At 46.5% G+C, this 18,069-nt stretch overlaps 1 protein-coding gene across 2 annotated transcripts in view; it reads right to left on the bottom strand.

Moving 5' to 3' along the window:
* The window catches only part of braf (B-Raf proto-oncogene, serine/threonine kinase), a 108,246-nt gene that overhangs the window by 48,487 nt on the left and 41,690 nt on the right, over positions 1-18,069 (bottom strand). The window contains exons 5-10 of one of the 2 annotated variants that reach the window (XM_067999936.1): positions 11,347-11,449; positions 7,900-8,048; positions 6,532-6,642; positions 5,017-5,176; positions 4,261-4,300; positions 1,326-1,445 (exon numbers count right to left, since the gene is read on the bottom strand). In XM_067999936.1, the coding sequence (XP_067856037.1) occupies positions 1,326-1,445; positions 4,261-4,300; positions 5,017-5,176; positions 6,532-6,642; positions 7,900-8,048; positions 11,347-11,449 (683 nt within the window). The remainder of the gene's footprint in view (positions 1-1,325; positions 1,446-4,260; positions 4,301-5,016; positions 5,177-6,531; positions 6,643-7,899; positions 8,049-11,346; positions 11,450-18,069) is intronic. The other variant, XM_067999935.1, reaches the window with a different exon arrangement.

The following is an 18,069-nucleotide window of genomic DNA, read 5'->3' as shown; positions in this document are numbered from 1 at the left end:
CTAGAATTTTACAGGCTACAACTATTTCACCTACAAGGGGGTTTAAGTTCCTGTGTGCTCGTTTAGTGCATTGTCCACCATATTCAATGCATCCACTAGCCTGTCTACTTTCAATGGGTTAATGAATGCTAAAGAGCACAGAGGGGAATTTAACACCAGCAAAGGAAATTAAACTCCCAATTGGTCAAATTCAAATTTTCGTCTTTGGGTATAAATTAGTCTAAAGGACCTCTTTCCCTTTCTTACATGACCACCTTACTGCACTCAGTAATGGATCTGTTGCTGCAATCGTTTTAAAATGTGTAATACACACTGTTTCTCTGCCAAGTAATTTTACCAGTAATTCGGGTCAGTGCTGGGTTATCAGTCGTGATTTTTGCAGCAGCAATATCAAATGTTTACCTGCACCAATTGCTGTGAATCTGTCTGTGCAGCCAAATTGAAGAATGGAAGGGAAAAGCCACTTGTATGTAAATATATCATATCGGACCACGTGAATTATAAATATACTTGTAACTACTGACTGAATACACAAGGTGCACCGACTGTTCTCCAGCATCACGCCCCCTCCGCACCCTCTGGTCTTCCGACTCTAGCTTTCTGTGCAGCCCTCCCCCTTGATTGACAGCAGAGCCTTCCGCTGCCTCATCCCTAAACCCCTCCGCCTCTCCTCTCTCTCCACCGTTACAAGCTTACACTCACCTCTCCTGACTCTCCCACCAGGGCTCGGCACCTGCTCCCTTTCATCTCCCCCTCCGTGGGACGTTGCTCCATGTTAAAGGTGCGATGTAAAGGCAAGTCATTGTAAAACCGTGCAGTGTGGCAAATCTGAAATTGTCTTAAAACCTTCTGACTTTCAGCATGTTCAGATAAAAATGCAAATCAAATGTCCTTACATCATTGATCTTGGGACATATATCCTTTTTAATTCTGTCACATGTCCACTATCTTTGACTACAATCGACTTGCTCCCCCTTGTGCAGCCTTATAGCTGAGGATGCCGAGCCTTTATTCCCTTATATAGTCCCATAAAATATAATAGATGGTCAGTGGGAGAGAAGCACTCTGATGCGTCAAGCCCTGGATGGTATTGGAATTGTTCACTGGTTTTACTAGGGGAGGGGAAACCTTTATTTGCCAGGCCTCGGCCCAATACTGCTTCTGATCAAGCTGCCTGTTCCACAGTTCCTCTACATAATGGGTCCGTGGAGTGAATGTGGATCTCAGGTGGAGAAGCAGCAGTGAGATAATACCGGTGCGGTGCAATGTAAATGTGTGTGAGGGAGCGTGCACAGGTGGGTAAGCGAGGAGAGGTGCCCAAGTACCTCTGAATACGGGACCAGGCTCAAAATCAAAGACAATGTCATTGGGGTAAGATTGCAACAAAGGGCTGGGAGTCCGGGAGCGGTACTTCCTGAGGCACCTGACCGGCTGCGTCAAGGGGGCTGCGGGAAGAGAAAAGAAAAGGAGTAAAGGAGTGGGAACAAAAAAATCCCTGCAAGTAGGGTTCTTTCCTACTGGATAGAGAAAAAAATATATACAAGAGGGCAAAAGGAAGCCTCATGTTACTATAGTAGGGTTTCTGCTGAGGGATCTTCCCCTGTTTCGTACAGTGCATGTCCATCAACAATTCTTTCTAATCAAAGAGCAGAGACCAAAGTTCTTATGTCGACACACTGGTTCCCAATATACCCCCGATAGCCAAGACCCTCCTTTATAAACTGTCTTGGAAACATACAAGTGGACAGTGATCATAGCCTTTTTAGAAGCAGTGCAACAACTGGGCCATCACTGATATGTAGGGGTTATGCTCAGTTTGAGAAGGTCCGGCACCATTTTAGTGCACACTACACGTTGCCATAAAGGAACCGTGTGCTTAAATGGAGATTAATCTTCCAATTCTTGCTTCTTGCGCACCCCTGATTTTAATCGCTCCACCACTGGTGGCCGTGCCTTCAGCTGCCTAGGCCCTAAGCTCTGGAATTCCCCCCCCCCAAACCTCTCCCTCCTCCTTTAAGACGCTCCTTATAATTCTTTACTTTTTTTTGAAAAATAAAGAGGTAAAATTCATTTTTATTGCTATTGCAATTCCTGCTAATTTCACAGTATCTCAGCAGCAGAACAATGCAAGACTGGGGCCGACTAGGTTTTATCGCAGCTTCCGACAATCGCCTTAAACCAATTCAAAGTAGCAAAGGTACTGAGAGTGCCACCTCACACTGTGGTTAACAGTCCGAGGAACAGTCTCGGCTCTCCCAGTGCCTCAGCTGGTAAAGGCAATGTAACTGAGCCAATACAGACCACCCTCAGTCTGTGTCGAGATGGCTAAACTCAATGGGATAGCCATATGGGAGAAGAACAGCTCACCAGTGGCCCACTTTCTCCAGGAAAATCATGAAAACACCTCGTTCTAGTTTTGAGGTTATCTGTGAAAATGAGGAAGTGACAGTGGGGATATCCAGCTGTCCAGCAAAGTTCATCTCTCTAATCCTTTCCTTCATCAGCAGATATGCAGCCTCTAAAATACGCTCTCTAAGATTTCAGTGAAGTCTAACGGTGGGCAAGTGTAAGGTTTTTCCGCTCTGCCCTCTTGAAATGTGAAGAACTGCCAGCGATAGGTTACAGATTGTCATTCCAAACTGGAGCTGAGCCTGGGAGAGCACTTTGAGCTGTATAACCCTGGGGTGGAGGAATGGTGCTGGCAGTTGTGGAATTAAGAGCATCACAGCATTAAAAGATAAAGACTGAGCTGCGATTTTCCCCCCTATATTCTACACTGTCTCCTCACTCGCACACTACAGCACTGGCTGCAGGTCCACTTGTATGCTCCGCAAGCTTCACTGGAGCTGGCGGTACAGAAAAGTGCTGGGAACTGAAGCGCGTCACTTCAACAAGTAAAACCGCCAGGTTTAATCCTGAGGTTTAGATCATACAACAGAGCACCACATCTTTTATTCACATCGATTCAAGACAGAAGACACAGCTTGAAATTATTCTAAATGATCCCCGACAGCGCTGCTGGTTTATCGAGTGAGCAGCTGAGCCACACTGACCAGGATTCTTACTGCTTTGATCCCTGGTCTGTGCTGAGCTAGCTGATCACAACCCAGGAAAGCAGTTGGGGGGGGGGGGGGGGGCGGGGAGGGGGGGAGGCAAATTAAAAAAAAACATCAACTACGGCTCCTGCTTCTCATCACTATCCAGGGACTCCTGCTGGAAAGTGAGCGTGCAGACAACCGACGAGGCAATTCCGAGCTCAGGTGTGATGCTCTCTGTGGTCGAAAGTCTACCGACCCATACCTAGACTCAAACATGAAGAATACTTGGGGTGAAGTAAGAGGCCAAGTCGCTCTCCAGCAAGAAGTCAACAACTTCTGGGGTGAAGGGGGAGCAAGGGGATAAAATTGGCAACAAAAAAAAAATGATCATATAAGTCAGATAGATACCAGAAGTGGTTACACTTTGAATTTTATCTCATTATTGTAGGGAGGCTAAAGGCCATTACAGCAAGCCAGACAATGGCTTCATGACTGCCTTTTTACTTTTACATTAGTATCTCTTCCATTATCCTACGGTCTGAAAAGGCTTTCATTGAGTGACTATTTCAGTACTCCTCCAACAAATTGATTGACATCACTCTAGCTTTTGATCAAAAAATAACACTCCATTAACAGGGGATTGCAGTTGGCAGCCTTCAATGGGAGAACTGAATTAAAACCTAAACCATAAGCAGAGCTGGGTGACGTAGTGGGTCAGACACTGGCCTTTCACCTTTGACCCCGGTTTCAAATCCAGCCCAGACTGCGGGGATAAGAGTCTCCTCTACCCGCAGTGTGTGGTGAGCTTGGGCGGGTCCCACTGGAGCTCTCTGTTGGGCACAGGCCCACAACATAAAACTACTCTCCAGCACCAAATTGGCAATCTCACTCAGGGGGCACACAGGAGGGCTGGTATAGGAACTGTTAAGAGCCACACTGATACACAGTAGAGTGGGCCTTCCGAGAAACATTGCCAGGGCAGAGCTGAAGAGGGCCTTACTCTGCATTTAACTCTCCTCAACCTGGGTAGAGTTCCATTACCCCAGCACTAATTCCTCACCTCGAGGAGCACAGAATTCACGTAAAAAATAGATGCACTGCCTAGTATAAAGGGGATCAAAAAGCACACAAGTCAAGAAAATCTTGATCTGCTTCCTTAAAATCTCCACTCAAGAAACTCGCAACATTTGGGGGATCAGGACATTACACAACATGCTCTTACCTCCATCACTGCGCTGTAGACCCTGATCTCGGATCAGACCCTAGGGGAGAAGGAGAAAAGGTTAGCTGCCTCATCACCTGGATTAATACTTTCGAGGACTCCTGGGTGAAGTTGGGTTATCGCCGAAGGTTGGGGGGGGGATTTTCTGTCACAACAGCAATGTTTACCTCTAACAGCAGGAGGGGGGCCTCAGAGGGTTGGAGGGGACCTAGGAATCCCCCCCTCTCCACCAGAGACTTGTAAGGTATAAAATTCACAGCTCAGCTGATTAAGTAAATGAGCCATGGAGACCAGAAAGGTCCCAGGATCCATCACATGTGCCAATCTAGCTGCCTCCAGCTGGGACCATTGATAAGGGGAAATACAATTGGCACTTGGGTTTGGGAGGAAGAGGGGAAAGGAGAACCAACCATGGTTCCCACTCCTGTTCGTATTTTGCTTTTGCCTGGGAAGAATTCTCCTGCTTTTCTTCGATTAGCATCAGGAATTCTCCTGCTTTTCTTCGATTAGCACCTGAGGGGGCAGATGGGGTATCGGTTGAAAGTCTCATCTGAAACACGGCAACTCTGGCAGTGCAGCACTCCCTCGGTACTGCACTGGACTGTCAGCCTGGGTTAGGGACTCACGTCTCTGGAATTTAAACTCATGACCTTCTGACACGGGCCACAACATAAAATGATTGGCCTGAGATCACCGCCCCTTCCTCTACCTTTAAATAGCCAATAGCAAGTGTTGGGGTGGTGTAAGGATACTTACGTCAATATTGACCTGCTCGATGGTGTTGAGGTGTACGTTTGGTGCGGAGGATGATCGGTCCCGTTGCCCAAACTGATTCCGTTGATCTTCTTCCCCAGGTCTGAAAGGCTGTGGGATTGGAATCGACTTTGTTGGGGAGGCGGTTGGGTGAGATAGGGACCTGCAAAGACAAAATCCAACCTGCCGATATATTCGTGTTCTCAACTGCAGTGTGAATTTTCCATTTTTTCCATCATTTTCTGCCCTCTCTTCCTGACTCATGCTGGGATATGATTCCATGGGGACCAGTTGCCCTCCCCCACCCCGGTACCTCAACCAAGCTACCATTCTGGACAGTGAGTACCACTAGGCTATTCAACTGGTGGAGGCAGACATTACAAAGACGACTGATCTCTGGCTGACTGTTCACTCATGAGGCCGGGTGTGACGAGACGGGTCACAGCATCGCGGCTCACAAGCAGAGACCAGGAATCAATCTCGGGACCTTCTGTACGGCACAGCACTGGGACACGTGATTTAGTGCTCAGGCTGGCATTTCCATGGCCTCTGGCAGCAAATCACGTTGCCTGTGGTAAGTGTAGACATTGCTGGCATTTCTTGCACAGCGTGGCTCCGTGGGAAGTCACATGTCTACTTATTACCACAGGCCACTGAGCAGCTACTCGGTAAGCAGGTGATGCCCCAACGTTTGGAACACTGGACCAAATCTTCGTGACACTAAGTGGGCTGTAACGAATTAAATCATTTGAGAGTCGGGCATAATTATGTTCAGATGCCACGTCCAACTCTCAGACTAACGTGCATTTCTTGGAATCCTTGGATTGTGCGAGCTTAACATCTCCCAGTCTCTCTCTGCTCCTCCCCCACTTCAGTTGCTCACTCCCTCCTCCCTGCTTCAGCCTCTTCTTCGCCTTCAGTCTCATCTCCTTGTGCCCCTTCAGCCTTTCTTCCTCCCCTCACGTCTCCCACCCGCTCGCTTTCATCATCGATTTCCCACCCTCCCTTCCGCTCGTTCTCGCCCCCTCCCCTCGTCAGGAGCAGGACTCAGGGAGAGACTCACATGGGCAAGTTAAGAGTCAGTAACATCGAGACTCCAGCAGGTTAGAAGCAGCAGCATCTGTGGTCTCTGATTCCAGGGAATGGTTGGCAGGGGCACTAGAAGCACTGTCTTCTGCTCGAGCCTCAATGGCGTTGGACTTCCGTGTGGGATGGAGAGGGAGGGAACAGGAGTGATAACATCCTCGGGCCCAGCTATTGTGATCCAGGATCCAGGATCAGCTACTCCAAGAGGTGCTGACCAACCACTGATGGGAATCACTCTGGTGAATTGGCCAGATGCTCACTGTGATCCAGCTCACAGCCGATGGAACGGTCGCAGGACCGGCAAAGGGAACTGAAGAGCCACACACATTAGGTAAGGGGAGCACACAACCGGGGATGGGTGGGGTGGGGTGGGGGGGGGAGGAGAACAGAACAGAGAGAGGAGAGAGAGAGTGCCTCCTGCGAAGGACTTACCCTGTGGAGTCGGAGGGCGGGACTGATGGATACGTCCCTGAGCCGGGTGGAGTTCCTTGTGTATCTTGTGTAATGGGATGGTTCTCATAGATTCGGGAAACAATTAGCAAACTGGAGGAAGACAGAGAAAGAAAAAGCACCAATAAGGCAGGAGAACTGAGGGAACAGGAAGAGAATTAGCAGTGAGCAATGAATAACCTCTCATTGGCAAATCTCAGCACTACTGCACCAGTTCATCTTTTCTTTTTGCCACATTAACAAAACCAACACACTCTGCTGCACGAGTGGCTAGCTCAGCCCTGTCTAGTGTCCATGTCTGGCACAATAAAGAAATCCCTTCTAGACTTCAGCAAGTTGCAATGGTGAGAGTGTGAGTTTTCCATTCCATGTTCATCCGAACTGTGGAGGAATACAAGTACAGATTGTGTGATTCCAAATCTGGTTTGTTTCTGGAGAGGGCTGTGTTTAGGGGAACGTAGAGATCATTTACAGTTCAGTCGTTGCGGGTATCAACAACGTGAGGTGATAATATAGAAGCATCACACAAGAAACGCATCGTACATGAACTCATACTTCCGTCAGTGTCTTTTCCTATTGTGTATTTGTGCCAACAACAATTTGCATTTATATAGCACCACTGACGAAGTAAAACATCCTGCAAAATAGGCCTGGTGACACACAGTGCAACAGCGAGCAGAAGGGGACAACATTATCTTTAAAGACAAAAGAGGACACTGGCAGAATAAGCATTCTTTAATTTGGTCCTCCAAAATGCAATTCCCAGACTGAGTCCTTGAGCAATCTGCATTCACATTCATCCGAGGTAAAGATTGTAGCCAGTGACCTGTTTTTATTTTAAATTTATTTGTTCTATGCTATGCTGGCAAGGCTGTATTGCCCATCCCTGGTTGCTCTGGGTGGCAATGTGCTTCGCTGGACTTTGAGTCAGCCACATTAAGAGTGTCACACATGGGCCAGTTGGGTGGTGAGTTCCCTTCCTGAAGGACATTAGTGAACCAGTTGCGTTCATATGGTCATTTTCCTGGTGCCAGCCCACAAATGAACAGATTTATTGAACTCAAGTTCATAACTTGCCCCGGTGGAATTTGAACTCTCAACCTCTGGGTTGCTAGTCTAGTACCAGAAACACCAGGCTATCCTCCCTGATTTTTAAAGTTGTTCTGATGAAAGCTACAGAATGGTATTGATTGCTCCCAATGACCTATGCTTGAACCTGTCTAAATATAAAGGAATATCCAAACACAGCTCTCAACAAGCTCCAATCCGGCCTCATTCATCGACTTTCAAAGACATTCTTTCCGAAGCCAATGGTGCCTACTGCCTCCCTTTCAGTGCCAATGTACTTACTCAAGCTGATCAATATTGACACACATGAGGGGGACCTCTGTGCTGCAGCGTTGGTGGAACTTGTACCCACATGTTTGACACCGGAAACCCTGGAACAGCAGTTTACGGCAAAAATCACAGAACGCCAGCGTGAAAAAGGTCTTTCGAACCTGGAAGGAAGAAAAATAAAAGTCATGGGCTGACAGGAGGAAAGCTCCAGATCGGAGAAATCCAACGGTGCTGTCATTGGGGTCAGTGACGGGCGGTGACCTTTTGTTCTGGATGCAGCCAATCAGATGATTGGTTTGCTGCTTCAGATGATGAAATGCCCATTGTTCAGCTGAGAGGGGCAGAGTGCAAAGACAGGTTCAAAGATCATAGTATGATACAGTACAGAAGGTGGCCACTCAGCCCATCATGCCTGTGCTGGCTCTTTGGTAGATCTAGCCAATTAGTGCCACTCCCCTGCTCTTTCCCCATAGCCCTGTAAATTCTTTTCCCTTCAAGTATTTATTCAATTCCCTTTTGAAAGTTACTATTGAATCTGCTTCCGACACCCTTTCAGGCAGCGCATTCCAGATCATTACAACTCACTATGTGAAATTATTTCTGCATTTCCCCTCTGGTTCTTTTGCAGATCACCTTAAATCTGTGTCCTCTGGTTACCGACCCTTCTGTCACTGGAAACAGTTTCTCCTTCTTTACTCTATCAAAACCCTTCATGATTTTGAACACCTCCATTAAATCTCCCTTTAACCTTTGCATGGTACTCCCACCGTTGCCAGCTGGTGGGAAGGAGGCAAACACCAGGCCTCCGCTGGTGCCCAAGAAACAAATTTTTCTGGGTCCAGAGGTGGCACAAAATTTAGGCCTCCATATTCACCCTTCAACAGGCTGACTAGGGACAGGCAACACACTGCAGAGTCAGGGAGATCAGCACACCTACATCCAGCTTCACAACATACAATCAGCGCCAGAGGTTGCCATGTAGGATGGAGTGTGACAGGCTCAGGCGTCCAGAGAAACCAGCAGTGGCACCGAGGCTGTAGCTCCACCGCCATCTCAGCTAGAAGTCGCCCCATCTGATATCAGCAGGGCCCTAGGACACAGTGCCACAGCTGGTCGGTGCAGATACTATAGGTTGAAACGATTTGGACTCGGGAATCAGAAGTGCAATTTCAAAATTTGCGGGCGACACCAAATTGGGGAGTACAGTTAATACTGAGGAGGAATGTGACAAAATACATCTTTAAGATTATGACAGGGTTTAATAGGGTAGACGTGGAGACAGTGTTTCCACTTGTGGGGGAGACCAGAACTAGGGGCGATAAATATAAGATAGTCACTGATAAATCCAATAGGGAATTCAATAGAAATTTCTTTACCCAGAGTGGTTAAAATGTGGAACTTGCTACCACATGGAGTGTTTGAGGCGAATAGCATAGATGCATTTAAGGGGAAGCTCGATAAGTACATGAGGAAGAAAGGAATAGAAGGATATCATAGTAGGTACAGCACAGGAGGCGGCAATTCGGCCCATCGTGCCTTTGTCAGCTCTTTGAAAGAGCAATGTAAATTTTTTCTCTTCAAGTATTTATCCAATTCTCTTTTGAAATTTACTAATGAATCTGCTTCCACCACCCTTTCAGGCAGTGCATTCCAGATCATTACAACTCGCTGTGTAAAAAAATGTTTCCTCATGTCTCCTCTGGCCCTTTTGCTGATCATCTTAAATCTGTGTCCTCTGGTTACCGATCCTTCTGCCACTGGAAACAGTTTCTCCTTGTTTACTCTATCAAAAACGTTCATGATTTTGAACACCTATCAAATCTTCCCTTGACTTTCTCTACTTGAAGGAGAACAATCCCAGCTTCTCCAGTCTCTCCACATAACTGAAGTCTCTCATCCCTGGTACCATTCTAGTAAATCTTTTCTGCACCCTCTATAAGGCCTCAATATCCTTCCTAAAATGTGGTGCCCAGAATTGAACACTATATTCCAGCTGAGGCCTAACTAGTGTTTTATAAAGGTTTAGCATAACTTCCTTGCTTTTGTATTCTATACCTCTAATAATAAAGCCCAGGATCCCATAGGCTTCCACCAGAGGACATAGATTGAAGGTGATCGGCAAAAGAGCCAGAGGCAACATGAGGAAACATTTTTTTTAAAACGCAGTCTTCTCAACTTGTCCTGCCACCTTCAAAGATTTGTATTGTGTATCCCCAGGTCTCTGTGTTCCTGCACCCCCTTTAAAATTGTACCGTTTATATTGCCTCTCCTCATTCTTCCTACCAAAATGCATCACTTCACATTTCTCTGCATTAAATTTCATCTGCCCTGTGTCTGCCTATTTCACCAGTCTGTCCTTTTCCTCCTGAAGTCTGTTACTATCCTCCACAATGTTTACTAAATTCCCGAGTTTCTTCGAAATTATTCCCTCCAAACCCACGTCCAGGTCATGAATAAATATAAAAATGAGCAGTGGTCCTAATACTGACCCCTGGGGAACACCACTGTATATTTCCCTCTGGTCTGAAAATCAACCATTCAGCACTACTGTCAAATTTCTGTCCCTTAGCCAATTTTGTATCCATGCTGCCAGTGTCCCATTAATCCCATGGGCTTTAATTTTGCTAACAAGTCTATTATGTGGTAATTTATCAAATGCCTTTTGAAAGTCCATATACACAACATCAACCGCACTACCCTCATCAACCGTCTCTGTTACTTTATCAAAGAACTCAATCAAGACAAACACGATTTTCCTTTAACAAATCCTTGCTGACTTTCATTTATTAGCCCATACTTTTCCAAGTGCCAATTTATTTTGTCCCGGATTATTGTCTCTAAAAATTCCCCACTACTGACGTTAGACTGACTGGCCTATAATTGCCGGGTTTATCCCTCTCCCCTTTTTTGAACAGGGGTGTAATATTTGTCATCCTCCAGTCCTCCGGCACCATCCCCATATCTCAGGAGGATTGGAAGATTGTGGCCAGAGCCTCCGCAATTTCCACCCTTACTTCCCTCAGTAACCTAGGATGCATCCCATCCGGGTGACTTTTCTACTTTGATTACTGCCAATCTTTTAAGTACCTCCTCTTTATCTGTTTCTATCCTACCCAATATCGCTATCTCCTCCTTTACTGCTACAATGGCAGCATCCTTTTCTCTGATGAAGACCGATGTGAAGTATTCATTTAGAACCTCAGCCATGCCCTCTGCCTCCACAAGATGATTTGCATTTTTGGCTCTAATCAGTCCCACCCTTCCTGATAGGGTGAAATGAAGTAGGGAGAGAGGAAACTTGTGTGGAGCATAAACACTGGCATAGGCTGGATGGGCCGAATGGCCTGTTTCTGTGCTGTACTTTCTATGTAATTCCATGCAAGTAGAACACTACTCTATAGGCTCACTTACAAACCTCCAACCATTACAAGTAAGCTGCGGCGGGCGCTAAATACTCACGAAGTTGTGCGTGGTTAGTGGAACGTGCTCCAGCACCTCCACCTGCAGCACCTCCCCCGTTAACCAGGACATATCCGTGTCCCAACCAATGGGCTTCTTCTCCCTGAAAGCAACACAAAGCACAGTTTGCACCGACTGAAACCGGACAGGGGGAATGGAGTGAAATAGAAATCAATGTGTGACCGAACTGAACCAGTCTCTCCTTAAAACAAATGGACTGGATGGAAAAGCCAGCTGCAACTCACTTACTGCACCTCGCCAGACTTAAATGGAAACGATCAGGACAAAGATTTCAATACCGGGGGAGGCCGACCCAATCAGTACTTAACCGTAAACTCACACCTAAATGTGGCTGGCTTCACCTTATTTGGCATCGGCAACTTGCTCTCTGCCGGCACTCCTGCTGCCTTGCCCAGGGCCTACACGTTCCATAGGCTGCCATCGGAGGCAGTGCAAAAACCCATGGTTCTCCTTTCAAGTCCAAGGGGATTCGATGCAAGTGCCAAAGAAGAAACAAACAATGAAGAGAACGGTCCTTCTCGGTCATAGGTTAGAGCTTCAGCACTGTACAGTTGCTATAACCCTCAACATCAGATCCCAGTAAGAGAAAAAGACTTGCCTTTCTATAATGTCTTTTGCAACCTCAGGATGTCCCAAAGCGCTTTACAGCCAATGAAGTACTTTTGAAGTGTACGAAACGTGGCAGCCAATTTGCACACAGCAAGGTCCCACAAACTGCAATGTGATAATGGCTATATAATCTGTTTTAAATATTGGCCAGGACACCGGGGAGAACTCCCCAGCTCTTCTTTGAATAGTGCCATGGGATCGATTGAACGTCTCATCCGAAAGATGACACCTCCGACAGTGCAGCACTCCCTCGGTACTGCACTGGAGTGTCAGCCTGGATTTTGTGCTCAAGCCTCTGGAATGGTACTTGAACCCACAACCGTCCAGGATTAGGTCCCAGTATGGAACTAGAGTACATGCAGTCTTAGATTTTAATGTGACCTCGATTCCATCTGTGGCCAGGTTTTGTTCTGCCACCAACATGTATGCTGATGGTCATTGCATCACCTGTGCCTTTGGTGTGTGAGGAGATACACACCAGAGGAATAACATCAGAATTTGGTCAGGTTTAGAGAGAAACAAGATCATTCAGTTTTACTACTTAGTCAATCCGTCTCATTATACGCCTATACCATGGGTACTTACAATTTATAACTAAATGGTGTAATTTGATGCATTGGAAAGGGTCTCAAAATGAAATTAGATATATCTGGGAAAACAAAACCAAACAACCCTCATCCATTTCTTTTACTGGCTTTAGTGCAAAGTTTGACATGCTGGCCCACTTTCCTCCTCATGAGGACCCAAAAGTGCTCAATCTGACCACAGGAAGACGAATGTTTATCCGCCACCTAAAGGGCACTTATGCTTTCTCAGCACCTGGGGGAAGAGAGTCCAAAATGATTAACGTGCACTGTCCTCCCCTGCTCCCCTCACAGGGCGCCTGTTGGAAGACTGGATGGACCAACACTTTACTCACATCAGTGACTTCCGCTGCAGGCAGGCATGAACTGGAAGGGCTGGGGGGGAGCAAAGTCTCGATGCCGTTAACTGTGAGAGTTGACACACCCCCTAGTCCCCATCACTTCTTCCTACTTCACTTCAGTAACTCAGAACTACACGAATTCATACTGTGACACTAGTACTTATGTAAATATATAATAGTGACCTAGTGTTAAAATATACAGTTCTATTGGATGTCTGAAAATGCACTCCAGTCAGACAGTCCCAGCTGAAAAGGATTCAGAGTGAAGGATATAAATATAAGCCTAGAAATGACTGTGTACATTGGCACATTGATGTTGGTGAATAGAGACATCAACTCTCATTCTGAACAGGTTAGCTCTTCAAAAGAGTGGACAAAGCAAGGTCCTATGAATAGGTTTAATGTTCATATGGTAATACCACACAGGCCAATTTCTAGACTGTTGCTTTTAAAGCAGTGCCAGTAGCCTCAAAGGATAACGACACAGCTTCTGCGTGGTGGCAGAAATATGCTCCCCTTGCATTGATTCAGTGATCTGTCTGTTTCAACAACTCCTTGTATTTATAGAGCGCCTTCAACAGGCAAAAATATCCCAAGGCGCTTCACAGAAAGTATACAAACAACGAGTCATAGAAAGATAATAGGAGGGGCGACCTTGGTCAAAGGAGAGTCTTAAAGAAGGAGAGGGAGGTGGAGAGGTTTCAGAAGAGAATTGTAGAGTCGTTACATGACACGTGTGTATGATAGCTGAACTTTCTAAGCTCTGCAATGACCCGGTTTCAAATGTATGGATTCAGCTCCATGTGCGCAGCGGGACGGGCCGCGAGGCACCGGTTCCAGCAGCGGGACGGGCCGCGAGGCACCGGTTCCAGCAGCGGGACGGGCCGCGAGGCACCGGTTCCAGCAGCGGGACGGGCCGCGAGGCACCGGTTCCAGCAGCGGGACGGGCCGCGAGGCACCGGTTCCAGCAGCGGGACGGGCCGGGAAGACGTGTGTTTATAATGGGAGTGCTGACTGTGGGAGATGCACCCAGCTGTCTCAGTGACACTCCAAACCGCACAAGTATCGCAGTGGGAAAAATAAGGCAAATGAAGGATCTGACTTATGACAAAGCTTTGGTGTGTAATCTAGCTTTGTTTCAAAGTGATAAAAGCACAACAAAGGCAGCCCACAAGGAGCAGAGTGTAGTTTATCGCTTCTTAGCCCAGTAACACCAGCTGTTATTCAAGTGTCACACCTCTGCTTTATACCAACAGCCTATAAACGACCAGAGCAAGCTTTACACCAGGCCGTGCACTTTAATTCACTGCTATGCTGCCGATTAGCTCAAAGCACAAATGTAAAATGAATGGCCGTTCTACACTTAGAGGCTGCGTGTTAGGCGAGTGGGCAAAGAGTGCTAGTCTCCCAAACGTATACTGTGGTCACACTGCTTCCGAACTAGCAGCAAAGCGTGTGCCAGGGGTTGTACACACAGAGGTGCCGCTGTGCTGTGATGTCATTACATCAGCAGGGATCAGTGTGACAGTCGCTGCAATGGCGACCCCTCCCTGCAATGGCGACCCCTCCCCATGCTGCGCTCTTAGTGGCCAGAGTGAGACCAGCGGCAGGCAATAAAACAAATGGGCCTTCCTTGCTGCAGTTCAACAAAACATGGCAGGTTCACCTTCATTGGCTGTGGGTGCAGCTCAAAGCTCGAGAGCTTAAATCTTTCCAGACTCTTCCCAATCAGCACACCCATCAGCAGACATGCAGTGAAGAGTGCTCAAACAGCACTGGGCATTTGATACTGCGCCAGCTGAAGAGGTTAACGTTCTGGCTTTATAGGTGCGCCAATTACCAAACAGTGACCCTGAACATTGCAGCCACCACACTGATATTTTTTGTTCATTCTTTGGGATGTAGGCATCGCCGGCATTTTTTGCCTATCCCTAGTTGCCCCTTGAGAAGGTGGTGATGAGCTGCTTTCTTTAACCGCTGCAGCCCGTGTGGTGAAGGTTCGGCAATATATTTCCAAGACAAGATGGTGTGTGAGTTGGAGGGGAACGTGCAGGCGGTGTTGTTCCCATGTGCCTGCTGCCCTTGACCTTCTAGGTGGTGGAGATTGGGGTTTAGGAGGTGCTGCCAATGAAGCTTTGACGAGTTGCCCAACCATGATTTGTGAAATTGAACTCTTACTGTAAATATTGCAATCTGGACCCAATACAACTCACTGCTCTTTGACAGTTTATTGTGTTGGGCAAGTGCTTTCACTGGTTCAGAAACAGGCTAGCTACAGATGTCCTGGAATCTCGTCGCAAAACTCTCCCCTCCGCCAGCTGCTCGTGTGATGTCACTTTCCATTCATGTTTTTCTACGCACAGATTCTCCATTTCAGCTTTGCCCTTCCAAGTGGCCATTTTTCTAGTGAGAAAGTGTTGAGACGCGAAACCGAGGCCCCGCCTGCCCGTTCAGGTGGATGTTAAAAATCCCACGGTACTATTAGAAGAGGGGCAGTGGGTTCTTGGCCAACATTCCTCCCTCAATGAGCACACCCCAAAAGAGATTAACTGGTATCTGAGTAGGTATATGGGATCTTGCTGTGCACAAAATGGCTGCCATAGTTACCCATATAACAAGCCACTGCACTTCAAAGTGACTTGTCATATATAAAGCAGAGATGCTCGACAGGGCTATATAAATGCAAGTCCTTCTCTAATAGAAAGTCTAATCAATTGACTGAATCATAAACAGTAGTAGCTGGGGGCGATGGGCTGCAGTGGCAGCTCTGTTCCTGAGAACTGACTGGTTGGGCACTGCAAAGGTCACGTAGGGCAATGCCAACACTGTAAGTAAGCTTTCGCTTTACAGTTTAAAAACAGAACGTGCTAAAAATACAAACAATAAGTCAACATCATAGAATCATAGGATGGTTACAGCACGGAAGCAGGCCATTCGGCCCGTTGAGTCCGTGCCGGCTCTCTGCAAGAGCAATCCAGCTAGTCCCACTTCCCTGCCCTATCCCCACAGCCCTGCAAATTTTTTCCCTTCAAGTACTTATCCAATTCCCTTTTGAAAGCCACGATTGAATCTGGCTCCACCACCCTCTTAGGCAGTGCATTCCAGATCATAACCACTCGCTGTGTAAAGAAGAGTTTTTTCCCATGTCGCCTTTGGTTCTTTTGCCAATCACCTTAAATCTGTGTCTGCTGGTTCTTGACCCCTCTGCCAATGGGAACAGTTTCTCTCTATCTACTCTGTCTCGACCCTTCATGATTTGAACATCTCTATCAAATCTCCTCTCAACCTTCTCTGCTCTAAGGAGAACCATACATACGAGTTAAGAGCAGCAGTAGGCCATTCGGCCCCTCAAGCCTGCTCTGCCATTTGATAAGATTATGGCTGATCTGATTGTGACCTTAACCCTACTTTCCCGTCTACCTACTGTAACTTTTGACTCCCTTGTTAATCAGGTATCTATCTAACTCAGCCTTAAAAATATTCAATGACCCTGCCTCCACCGCTCTCTGGGGAAGGGAGTTCCACAGACTCACGACCCTCAGAGAAAAAATTTCTCCTCATCTCGGTCTTAAATGGGAGAACCCTTATTTGTAAACTGTGGCCCCTAGTTCTAGGCTCTCCCACAAGGGGAAACAAACTCTCAGCATCCACCGCTTCTAGTCCCCTCAGGACTTATATGTTTCAATAAGATCACCTCTCATTCTTCTAAACTCCAGTGTATACAGGCCCAACTTGTCCAACCTTTCCTCATAAGATAACCCCCTCATCCCAGGAATCAGTCGAGTGAACCTTCTCTGAACCGCCTCCAAAGCAATTATGTCCTTTCTTAAATAAGGAAACCAAAACTGCACACAGTATTCTAGATGTGGTCTCACCAATGCCCTGTACAACTGTAGCAAAACATCTCTACTTTTATATTCCATCCCCCTTGCAATAAATGACAACATTCCATTTGCCTTCCTAATCACTTGCTGTACCTGCATACTAACGTTTTGTGATTCATGTACGAGGACATCCAGATACCTCTGTACCTCAGAGTTCTGCAATCTCTCTCCATTAAAATATACTGCTTTTCTATTCCTCCTGCCAAAGTGGACAAGTTCACATTTTCCCATAATATACTCTATCTGCCAAATTTTTGCCTACTCACTTAACCTATCTATATCCCTTTGCAGACTCCTTATGTCCTCTTCACAACTTACTCCACAAGTTACATCTTGCCAACCTGAAAATGACCCATTTATGCTTACTCTCTGTTTCCTGTTAGCTAACCAATCCTTTATCCATGCTAATATGTTACCTCCTACACAATAAGCTCTTATTTTGTGTAGTAGCTTTTGATGCGGCACCTTGATAAAAGCCTTCTGGAAACCACTTCAGCTTCTCCTGCCTATCCACGTAAATGAAGTCCCTCATCCCTGGAATCATTCTAGTAAACCTCTTTTGCACCCTCTCTAAGACATCCTTTCTAAAGTGCGGTGCCCAGAACTGGACAATACTCCAGTTGTGGCCGAACCAGCGTTTTATAAAGGTTCATCATAACCTCCTTGCCTTTGTACTCGATGCCTCTAATTATAAAGCTCAGGATTCCGTATGCTTTCTTAACCGCTTTCTCAACATGCCCTGCCACCTTAAATGATTTGTGTACATATACTCCCAGATCTCTCTGTTCCTGTACCCTTTTTAGAATTGTACCCTTTAGTTTATATTGCCTCTCCTCGTTCTTCCTACCAAAATGTATCACTTCACACTTTGCTGCATTAAATTTCATTTGCCACGTGTCCGCCCATTCCACCAGCCTGTCTATATCATCTTGAAGTCTATCACTATCCTCCTCACTGTTCACTACCGTTCCAAGTTTTGTATCATCTGCAAATTTAGAAATTGTGCCCTGTACACCCAAGTCCAAGTCATTAATATGTATCAAAAAAAGCAGTGGTCCTAGTACCAACCCCTAGAAACACCACTGTACACCCCCCTCCCGTCTGAAAAACAACCGTTCACTACTTCTCTGTTTCCTGTTACTTCGCCAATTTCGTATCCATGCTGCCACTGCCTCCTTTATTCCATGGGCTTCAATTTTGATGACAAGCCTATTATGTGGCACTTTATCAAACGCCTTTTGAAAATCCATATACACCACATCAGCCACATTGCCCTCATCTACC

Source organism: Heptranchias perlo, chromosome 18 (genome assembly GCF_035084215.1).
Source record: "Heptranchias perlo isolate sHepPer1 chromosome 18, sHepPer1.hap1, whole genome shotgun sequence".
Classification (NCBI taxonomy): domain Eukaryota; kingdom Metazoa; phylum Chordata; class Chondrichthyes; order Hexanchiformes; family Hexanchidae; genus Heptranchias; species Heptranchias perlo.
This window is presented reverse-complemented; position numbering and strand designations above follow the sequence as displayed.